The sequence below is a fragment of the Monodon monoceros genome, unplaced genomic scaffold, assembly GCF_005190385.1.
Source record: "Monodon monoceros isolate NGI ecotype Baffin Bay Population unplaced genomic scaffold, NGI_Narwhal_1 Super_Scaffold_6, whole genome shotgun sequence".
Lineage (NCBI taxonomy): Eukaryota > Metazoa > Chordata > Mammalia > Artiodactyla > Monodontidae > Monodon > Monodon monoceros.
The window spans coordinates 70,155,784-70,167,206 of record NW_021703783.1 but is presented as its reverse complement, the minus strand read 5'-3'; the positions used below and the strand labels follow the sequence as shown (position 1 = coordinate 70,167,206).

Here is an 11,423-nt window from a genome sequence, read left to right as displayed (position 1 = left end):
GCGGCGGCGGCGGCGGCGGCGGCGGCAGGACAATGCGCGCCCTCTTTTCCGCCGTGGGTTAGGGAGGGGCAGCCGGATTAGGGCCCGCGCCTTCCGGCCGCAGGCCCCCATCCTCCACCTCCCCTGCGCGCCGCGCCGGCAGCACACAGGTGGCTTTCCGCTTGGAAGTTGCAGCCCCGGTACTTTTATATAACAACAGAGTTCTGCGCGCCTGGAATGCGTCTACCCGCCGCCGCCGCCGCGGCCCCCGCCCGCCACGCCTCTATCCGGACCCCGCCGCCCGCCCCGCTCCGCCGTACCCCGGCCGAGCGCAGCTCGCTGGCCTAGCGAGCACCTCCCCAATTACCTGCTGGCTCTGCAGCGCGGCAGACACTTTCCCCAGGACTCCCAGCTCTCCTCGGGAGCAGGGGCTCCCGGCAGGCACTTCTCCTCGCCCCACACCCACCCCAGGCCTCTCCGGAGCCCGAAGTCCCGCATCGGCCCTGCACCGGTCCTCGGTGTCGCCGGACGCCCCGCGCCCGCTGAACGAGGAGGCGGAGGCGGCGGGTGCTAACGAGGAGCGCAACGCGTAGGAGCGGGCGGTGCTCCGCGAGGGCCCGGCGACTCGCAGGGGAGGGGATGCCCGGGCAGGGAAGGGGGTGACCCTGTGCGGGAAGTCGGGGGCGGGAGGGAGTCTCCCTTTTGACATGCCTCGGTCTACAGTAACCAATCGCCGAGCCCTCCAGAGCCCCCGCAGCCTGCAGGCCTTGCGGGAGGACTTCCCCAGGCTTTGCGGATGGTGGGGACAGACGGCCGGGCTCCGCGTGCCCTTGGTGCACCTCGCCCAGGCGGCCCTTCCAGGCGGGCTCCTGTGTCGGAAGCTGAGCTAGCTTGCTCAGAAATGATTAACGAGCGCTACCCGCCCCCCACCCCCGGGCGCAGTGGGCGGGGGCGGGGGATTTGGATCCCCGTAACAATGGTTCATAACACCCCACGCCCCCGGAGAGGAATAAAAGCATCGGACTGACCAACGAGTTTGTTCCTGCAGTCTCCACTGTTTAAAAAAATTAATTAATTAAAACGCTCTTTTTAAAGAAAAAGCTTGCTTTCTATTCTCTGGACAACCAAGCATTTGTTTGTTTGCTTGCTTAAAAATGTTTCAACAAAATCCTGGTTTGTTCAAAAGATGTTGGATTAGCATTTAACACCTCATCGGTCACTAAAGCCCGGGCAGTTCACCAGCCCCAACACAGCCTCAGCTAAAAGAACATCAGAGTAAACAGAGCTGGGCTTTTTAAGCTGGCAAACAAATGCCACACACTGCCTAAGGGGGGTGGGGGGTGGGGTTAACGTGAACTCCAGTCCAAATGAGTTTAAAGGGAATAAAAGGGAAAAAGCACAAGTTTCCCTAAAGCTAGCTTGCGCGCCCAGGCGTCGCGAACAAGGGCTTTTGTGCCTGCTAATTGCACCATTTGTGCGCAAAAGTTCCGAAGCGAAGTGTGAACTCTCAACAGAAGGAAACATGAGACAACTGAAGTGCCCTGGTTTGTGTGCCCTGCTCCTCCTCCACCACCGCCTCCTCTTCTTTCTCCTTCCTCCCGCCGAGCCCGCTGTTGCAGCTTGTTTGCACTGGGGCTTATCCGGAGCGGAAATTCCTTTCCGTTTTTGTGAATGACAAACTCATTAACAATTCATCAACACAACCTGTTCCAGCCGGCCCGTCCCCACGGCAACAGCCCCTTCCGCAGCGCGCTCATTGGCTGGCCTGGAGAATGTATCCATTGAGACGCTCGCTGTTTGTATCCATTGAGGAGCTGCCTCGCTCGGGGGGTGTGCGAGGCTTGAGTCTAAGGGAGCGTGAGCAAATCGAGGCTTGAATAGTCCTAGGAGAAAGACGCCCGGGTGGATTTGAGGTGCAGTCTTGGAGGGAGGGATTAGGAGCCGCTGGGTTTTTTTTTTCCTCCCCTCTGAGTAGCACGGAGTCCGAATTAATTGGATTTCATTCACCGGGGAGGAACAAAACTCTCCGGGCAGCTTCATTCAGAGAGATTCATTGACACTAAGAGCGAGCGGCTGCAGCTGGGTGCAGAGGGAACCGCCGGCTTCACTTCTGTCTCGCCTGCCCCAACCGCTAACCGGGTTTGGGAAGGGCGAGGTGGAATTCAACCCCGCTCTGAGAGCGGCGGCTTCGCGCGGCGCGCTCGGCCTATGCCTGCCCCGAGGGGCGTCTGGTAGGTACCCCGCCCTCTTCGGCAGCTCGACCCCCATGATAGATACGCTCAGACCCGTGCCCTTCGCGTCGGAAATGGCGATCAGCAAGACCGTGGCGTGGCTCAACGAGCAGCTGGAGCTGGGCAACGAGCGGCTGCTGCTGATGGACTGCCGGCCCCAGGAGCTGTACGAGTCGTCGCACATCGAGTCAGCCATCAACGTGGCCATCCCGGGGATCATGCTGCGGCGCCTGCAGAAGGGCAACCTGCCGGTACGCGCGCTCTTCACGCGCGGCGAGGACCGGGATCGCTTCACCCGGCGCTGCGGCACCGATACCGTGGTGCTCTACGACGAGAGTAGCAGCGACTGGAACGAGAATACGGGCGGCGAGTCGGTGCTCGGGCTGCTGCTCAAGAAGCTCAAGGACGAGGGCTGCCGGGCGTTCTACCTGGAAGGTACGAGCAGGGGGAGCTCCGCGCGGGGGCAGGACGGGGGACACCGGGCTGCGAGCTGCAGGCGGGACGCGCGTGCTGGAAGCGCCCCTGCAGCGCTCGGCTGGCGCTTCTCAGCCGCGCTGCTGCGCCAGGGGCAGTCTGCCGGCTCCCGGCTGCGAACCTCTCTAGAGTCCCGCACCCGCGAGCCGGGCCCGCGCGGAATCGACCGGCTTCCGGCCGCAGGCACTAGCCGGTTCTTTCTAACTAGGTCTCCTTCCTACCCGGGATATTCCCCACCATTCCCTGCTTTCTATCGTTCGATTTTGAGTTCAGATTTTGCAGGACGGCAGAGGTCGTTGGGGTGCAGATTGACCCCTTCTAGACCTTCAAGATATTCGGAAAAGTTGCCATTTTGTGCGTTTCCGGATTCGGAAGAATAAAGGTTCCCAGGGGAGGCGGGCCCGTTCGTTCCGTTCCCAAGGGTGCACACTTCAGTGTCTTTCTCTTGTATCTGGCTCTGTGTGCAGAGCGGCTGGAAGGGTTCTGTGGTGTGTTTCTGCGTGAGGCTGCGGCTCTCAAAGCTGTGAAAACTACTACGGGATCTCGGGTTACATGATTGCTTTTCTCGTCCTGGCAGGTGGTTTCAGTAAGTTCCAAGCCGAGTTCGCTCTGCACTGCGAGACCAATCTAGACGGCTCGTGTAGCAGCAGCTCGCCACCGTTGCCAGTGCTGGGGCTCGGGGGCCTGCGGATCAGCTCCGACTCCTCCTCGGACATTGAGTCTGACCTTGACCGAGACCCCAGTAGTGCAACGGACTCGGATGGCAGCCCGCTGTCCAACAGCCAGCCTTCTTTCCCCGTGGAGATCTTGCCCTTCCTCTATTTGGGTTGTGCCAAGGACTCCACCAACCTGGACGTGTTGGAGGAGTTTGGCATCAAGTACATCTTGAACGTCACCCCCAATTTGCCGAATCTCTTTGAGAACGCGGGAGAGTTCAAATACAAGCAGATCCCCATCTCGGATCACTGGAGCCAAAACCTGTCCCAGTTTTTTCCTGAGGCCATTTCTTTCATAGGTGAGACTTTAACAGTCCTCGCTCAGACTTTGAAATGCAAAATTCCTAACATTTCCTAGAGTTCAAGCTGTTCATCTTTCTTGCTGCTTGCTAATTTGTGGGGCTGCCGGTCTCTGATGTTCCAAGGGCGTTCTTAATTCTGGTTTATCTTCTTGCTAAGAAAAAGTGCCTTTTGACAAGGCTGCAGACCACAGGTGTATTTGAAATGCTGTTTGCTGCTTGGCTCTGAACTCAGTCATTTGAAAGGGAGACCATTCGTAAGTAGACAACAGAATTTTCCCACAATCTTTGGACTAGAGGAGGGCCAGATAATAGTACTCAAGGTAGACAGGAATTCTAGCATGACTTTGTAATTTTAAAAGACCTGGGAGTTGTTTGAGAATACGAAGTTAGGCGTTGGAAAGCCCTGTGAATGCTAGATGTTGTAATCCAGCTGAATGTTACTGTGATACCGGTTCACAGTGAGACAGTGAGGGTAACCTGAGCCCAGCAGGAAGGACTGTGGGCTGAAAGCCTGGAGAAGCGAATCTCCAGGCATTGTAATGCATTTCCTATTACAAAGGAACTCATTTTCAGGCCATGTCGACATCCTGTTCCTCCTAATGGGCTGTCCCCTGTGACTTCCCTCTCTCTCTTAAAATGCCTGAATATCTCCATTGTTAGCTGCACAACAGTTGGAGAATAATTTAATAGACCCTTGCAGTCTGCTTGTCTGTATAAAAGGCATTCACGACCATATTGCAGGGTTTCTGGTATTCACATGCTGAGGCAAAGAATGCACACATTAAGGAGTTTTTTGTTGGCGGGAACTTAATACAAAAGCTCCCTTTTCAGAAAATATCTGAAATATGTAATTGTGTCCAGTGTACATGTTTTATCACAGTGATACATTTTCTGCTGCCTGCAGGGCTCAACTGCTGCACACAATTATTTTTAATCTTTTTTATTATTATCATTATTATTCAGTTTTTAGACTGGTCGTTCACAAAGGGTGGTTTTCAGTGTACTGACACTTTGCCTTTCTTTTTTGTGTGTTTACAGATGAAGCCCGGGGCAAAAACTGTGGTGTCTTGGTGCATTGCTTGGCTGGCATCAGCCGCTCAGTCACTGTGACTGTGGCTTATCTCATGCAGAAGCTTAACCTGTCAATGAACGATGCTTATGACATTGTGAAGATGAAGAAATCCAACATCTCCCCCAACTTCAACTTCATGGGCCAGCTGCTGGACTTCGAGAGGACGCTGGGACTCAGCAGCCCCTGTGACAACCGGGTCCCAGCACAGCAGCTCTATTTCACCACGCCCTCCAACCAGAATGTCTACCAGGTGGACTCCCTGCAATCCACGTGAAAGGCCCCACACTGGGATGTGTCCGTTCTTCAGCAGTTTCTCTTAGCAGCATCAGCTGGGCTGCTTTCTTTGTATGTGGCCCAGGTGTCAACATGACACCAGCTGTCTGTATTAGACAAGGTTACCACGTGTGGAATTGGTTATTCCAAAGGGAGAGATTTGCTCCATTCTCGTTGGAAGAACAGGACCTGCTGTATAGATACAGGCAGTAGGTTTGCTCCACTCCCATGTGTACAGCCTACCCCTGCAGGGACTGGGATTCGAGAACTTCCAGGTATATAGGGTAGGACCAAATGGTAGGGTAGGAGCATGTGTTCTTTAGGGCCTTGTATGACTGTTTCCTTTTGCATCTGGAACTGACTCTATATTGTCTTCAGTGAAGACTGACTCAATTTTGCATATAGAGGAGCCAAAGAGAGGTTTCAGCTCTGTATTTGTAGTATCAGTTTGCAAAAAAAAAAAATAAGAAAATAAATAATCAATCAAATGAATCTGATACTCCATTTGATTATTGTATATATTTGATCTTAAATCATTTGACAGTGTTTGTTTGAACTGTGTTTGTTTTTCCTTTGATGGGTTTAAAAGAAATCGTCCAAAGGGAGAAAGAGCAGTATGCCACTTCTTAAAACGATTGAAACTTTTGCTCTTTTCTAATCCAAAGGATATATTTGCAGCATGCTCGACTTTACCAATTCTGAATGACGTTTTCATGGACACTTATGATCACAGAGACCTTGTTATGGTGCAGTCTCCAGTGTCTTTCATATATCTTCCTTGTGACCTTTTTTTTTTCTCTTAATGTAGTTTGACTCTGCCTTACTTTTGTAAATATTTTGGCTTGTATTGTCTCAAAGGGGATATCTTGGAAAGACACCAAAATCATGGGCTCACTTTTTTTTTTTAAACTTCAGCTGTGCTAAACAGTATATTACCTCTGTACAAAATTCTTCAGGGAGTGTCACCTCAAATGCAATACTTTGGGTTGGTCTCTTTGCTTTTTAAAAACAATTTGTGCGTAACTGGAAGCGTGTGTGTGAGCGTGGGGACCCATTCAACAGGCGACATGCATATGATTGTGAAGGAGGGAGACAAGTGGCTCCATTATGTTCATGGTGTAAAGTTCTGAGCTGAAATTTATTATAAGAATGTAAAACCTTAAATTATTAATAAATAACTATTTTGGCTATTGAATGTGTATTTTTAAAAAATCTCTCCTTAATTGTACTTACATGTGAAGTGACTCATTTTAGGACTTTTTCAGTTGGGGATTGATATTGGCTTGTAAAGTACATGTAGGAATAATGGGGCAAAGTTCTCATCTTTTAAGCTATTTCCAAGAATTTTTCAGGTGCATCTTTTGCTTCAAATAAAAGTGACAAGGGATTGACTATATCATTCCTATGGATAATTCTTTATACGAAGGGAAGAGAGTGATTACATCATTCCAATGGACAATACTTCCTAATAAGTTCTGGCTTACTTAAGAAAATTGTAATGCTCTTGAAGAAAAATGAAGTCTCAGAGCCCAGCTCGCTGAACTATAAGATTTGGTTATTCATGAATAGTCTTAAAGGGGGGGCACCAGAATAACAAGGTGACAGTTGCAATGTTCACCTCTCTTTCCTTCCCTCTCAGGGTCTTCTGCTCAATAATACTTAGACATGCCAGGGAGAAAGTAGAGATGATTCTTTTTCTGGTCTGTAACTGTCTGGCAATTCTACCTGCAAATTCTAGCGTTGGAATAACAAATGAGTCTGGGATGATGTCTCCCCTTTCCTTTCTCATGTACAGGGCAGGGCATAGCTAAGCTTTCTCCTTGAGTCTAGATGTAGCCACGATTTCACGTTGGCACTTGAAATGAAGCCTTGCCACTCCTAATGTGCTTTGTACTTTGATTTAGAACGTGGGCCAGAAACTTCTGTTGGAACTTTATGTTGGTTATTTTGAACAGTTACTTTAAAGGCTTAATATCCTGTTGTTTTCCTTGGGACATACCTCTCCTCGTCCTGAGTGTCAAAATACACAAATCAAAATGGTGTATGAAATCAAAAGGATTAGAACATACATTTCCAGCCCTTTTTGAATGAGCTTGGTCCCTTGGTCTGCAGTGGGGAGAAAGATGGGCTTTTCACCCACACGGTACCTGTGAAGATGCCAGTTGAATTATTCGGTAGGAGGCAAGTAGCCCTGATTTTATGGCAATCATATCAAGCCGTCCAGTGTGACTTTTAGCACCTAAGCATGTATAAAAGGCAGAAACAGTGCAAAAAAACACCAAGTCAGTCTCTCCCATTTGGGTGCCCCAAGTCAGCCAGAGCTCCGAAAGGAGAAGTGGGTTGCAGTTCAACTTGGCTCGTGTTAATCCAGTTCTGAACGGTTTCCGCTCCTGGCATTCCCTAAACTGCCTCTTCAAAGTAGGGATTTGCAAGCAGCGTTAGCAATTTCCTGTCCAGCTGCAGCTCGAGTAGCTGCGTGCTTCTCCACACACCTCCCCCCCACCACCACTTTTCTCTGATTTCTTTTCTCTTTCTTTCTTTTTTCTTTAATATGGGCGGTGGATAATTTTAGTGCATTTCCTCTTTGTGGATTATCGTCTCCTTTCCTTCTAGAACCTGCATACACTGAGTTCCTACAGCTCTGCTCAAGCCGACAGCTGGCCTCCCCAGCACTTCCTCTCGTTTCACTGTGGGTTTGTTGTTTGTCAGTCCACTTCTGAAATTAATAATGTTTTCTGGCCAAGTGCCACAAGCCATTACCACAAAGGGGAAGTAACACATATGAATAGCAGGAAGCCATGCAGGGTCACAGTGTGAGCTGAACCTGTGGCAGGAGCATAATTGAGCCTGGCCCATTCAGCAAGTGTCTGACAGCGATTTGTGGGGAAAGGGAGCTCCCTGCATTTAAGCAGCTCAAGCTGTGAAAAAAAAAAGTTTCCAATAAATTGGTAGCAAATGGTCTTTGTCATCAGTGTGAATAAAAGAGAGGCAGCAAGAAGAGTTTAGGGCCCCCATAAAGTTAGCAAGGTTTGGGATTTCTCCCCCCTCTCCTGGCATACTGTTTCATAAGGCTGGTAAACAGAGGGGCGCCTGCTTCCCTCCATCGCCACAAAGGGAGTCCTGTTAAATGGGTGTTTTTACGGTTCACACAGGCCAGAAGATTCAAACAGCTCTTCTCTTCCGTTATTTTTCTTCTCTGGAAGGTGGAAGGTTGTAACTGACAGCCTGGGCCCCCATCTCACCCCACACCTCCCTTTCTCCTGGCCATCCCTCAGTTCCTTTGGTTCCTTTGTGCTCACAGGAGCCCTTGAAGGCGATCATTTTGCATCTTGGAGTTGGGCTCACTTCCTGAATGGAGCCCTGCACGGTTACTAGGGCAACCTTTGCCAACAGCTGCAGCTCCCTGGCCTCCCGCCTCACCTGCTGTCTCCATTAGCGGTTTGCTCAGGTCTCTGAGCAAGCGGTACCTTTCCTGGCCTTCTGCAGGGGGCTGGGGGGGGGGGGGCCCTTTCCCGGACGTTATCTGCAGGTTTCGTGGGGCTGCAGGAGACTTAGAAGATGTACTGCTTAATGGTCAGAACTGGTCTTAGGTTTAAAATCAGACAGAGAAAGGCTTATCTGGGGATAGAAATACCAGCACAGCCTTTAAAGGAGTGAAAATGGAGACTTGCTTGAACCAACAATTAGAAGACCTGAACTCTGACTCTCACTAATGAATCAGAAGCCCTGGGCAAGTCACCCAACCTCACCAAGTCTCTTTTTTTCTTGTCTATAAAATGAGAGAGTTTTTAACCTCTCATTCTAGGATTCTTTTATCATTCCAGTGTTCTGGTACACAAACTAGATGGTAAAACGAGGTGCAGATGAGGGGAAACAAATAACATTTACTGAGGGTATTAGATACTGTACTTCGTTTACAATATTATCTCATTTAATCCTCAGAGCAGCTCCGAGATGGGTCCTATTACCATCCTTATTTTTCAGCGAGGAAACTGAGGCAGAGAGAGGCCAATAGAGCCTGAAGTCACCTCGTGGGAATTGGTAGAACTTTGAGGCTTTAGCTCTTCTTGTAAACTGCTTGTCATCAGTATTTGCTCGTCTTTATAAAGTCCTGTGATGCTGGCTAGGAAGTGGTGACCCCGTTTTACAGCCAAGGAAGTGGAGGAAGCAGAGTTAAGTGACCTGCCAAATCAAACCCAAATTCAACAGCCAAATCAAGAGAGAGTCAGAGGACCCCAGCTGATATGTCATCAGAGAGATGTCAGGTCTGCCTAGAAGCTTCCATCCTCCCTCTCCACGGAGAAGTTACTCTATCTTGGACCCATGAGCATATAAATTACAAAGCTGATGTCCCTAACGATCTCTAGAGCGGCTAGCAGCTGGCCAGCTGGCCCTGAACCTTGCCCATACTCCCCTTTCAGGATTACACAAGTGAACTGGCCCCAGAGATAGTCACTTCCTCACTGTGATCCTCTTGGAGGAAAGCTGGCCTGGCGAGGGTGGAAGAGAGGAGAGAGAGAGAGAGAGGGAGAGAGGGAGAAGGAGGGAGAGGAAGAGGGAGGGAGAGGGAGAGAGAGAGAACCATGGAAGGCTGCAGAATAAGAGGGGCATATTAGAAAATAGTGGAGGAGCAGAACACAACAAAGGCAAATCACGTGAAAGCTGGCCGTAAGTAAAGATTCTTGAAAAGTCATCTTGAAAAATCAGTCTTCAGACTTTAAACTGCTTCAAAAGGATTACTTTGGGTGTAAGTTTATATGCAGCTCCTCACACTGTAACAGTCATTTTCCAAAAGATTCTGCAGACTTTCCAATACGCGTACTCCTCTTGTGTTTCTACCACAGTGGGCCCTGAATTAGTCTGGTTTTGGTGACGGAATCTTTAAACTTCTTTAAAGTCCAATATTGATTTCCTAAGAGTATTTAAGGGCACAGAACAAAGTTCAAACAATTCACAAATATTTATCCAGGCCTTGATCTGTGTTACACAGATTCAATGAAACAAGGTTAAAATAAAAGGCAGCCAAAGACTTAACAGGCCCTCAAAGGCTGACGAAGGCAAAGTCATGTTTCAAAGTGTCACCTCTTCATCTTTCTGCTGGTGCCTCGAGTCAAAGCGGAAGACCCAAAGAACTATTGGGCAAGTCCTTGTATGTCCTTACCTGCTGCAACGATCAAAATAACATTTTAGACCCTATATTTTATTTTTTATAGGGGAAAGGATGATTCGTCCACATGTCTGCAATTTGGCCCACCTACTTCCCTCTTTTGTCATGGAAAAATACCTTTAGAGACTGTGTGCAGCCTTTAAATGATGAGAAGTTTTGGACCACCATACCTCCAAAAATGAACTCTCAGACACACAAATGAAACAAGAAGAAATATATACTATTTCCCAAGCTAAAAAAAAATTGCTTCTTCTAAGCTAGAATTCTTCTTTTACTGCATTTGGAGACAAACTAGGCATTTATTACATTAAGCATTTTTCATCAAGTCTAGTTTAATTCCCATTGCAAATGCTAACAGGAGAAGGAAGAAAGTGGGGAAGGTACAGAAGAGGTTCTTTGGGAGCACATAACTCCAAGGACAATCATAGCAGGAATGTCCCTTTATCTTAAGTTCTGGTTATTATTGCTATATAACAAACTACCCCCAAACTTAGAGGCTCAAACAACAACAATCATTTATTTTGTTCCTACGTCTGCATTTGGGCAGATCTCAGCAGGGAAGGCTGGTCTCTGCTCAATGCTCTCTTAGCTCGACTGCAGGCCAGAAGCTCCATTTCCAAGATGGCTCCCTCACGTGGCTGGCAAGCTGGTGCTGGCTGTCAGCTGGGGGCTCAGCCGACGGCTTGAGTCAGGGACTTTGATTCTTCTCCATGTGGCCTAAATTTCCTCACAGTATGATGTTCCATGGGTGAAACCCCAAGTGAGAGAGTCAGGTAACTGTGTTGAGTTTCAGGACGTAGGCTCTTAAGTCACACAAGGGTCTACCACGGTTCAAGGTGAGGAGATGAAGGAGGGGCAAGATTCTGAGAGCACGTGCGATGGAAAATATGGCTGCAACCATTTTTGGAAAACAGAACCTTCCACTTCTTACATGGAAACTGCTTGAATGTGGGACTCTAAGAAGTAATAACGAGCCCCCAAATTAGTCTCATGGTCCTATCTTGAAAACGTTATAGCTGTCAACAATGCTGCAATTATTCTTTTAATCTAACTCATCTTTCGTCTGTCTCTAATGTTCCCAACGTAGTAATACCATTGAAACAATCACAAAGATTGACCCATGAAATAAAATATGAAATAGTTTTACGAAAGAATATTAATGTTTTCATTTGGGCGGAGAAAATGTTATATTTGTGATGGATTCAACCA

General features: G+C 48.8%; 1 protein-coding gene across 1 annotated transcript; it reads left to right on the top strand.

Annotated features, from left to right (window-relative positions):
* Positions 1-1,777: 1,777 nt before the first annotated feature.
* On the top strand, positions 1,778-6,237 carry DUSP6 (dual specificity phosphatase 6). The gene is made up of 3 exons (XM_029206552.1): positions 1,778-2,645; positions 3,262-3,699; positions 4,741-6,237. Exons 1-3 carry the CDS (start codon positions 2,246-2,248, stop codon positions 5,046-5,048), a joined length of 1,146 nt encoding a protein of 381 aa, XP_029062385.1. The 5' UTR covers positions 1,778-2,245; the 3' UTR covers positions 5,049-6,237.
* The last annotated feature ends 5,186 nt before the right edge of the window (positions 6,238-11,423 follow it).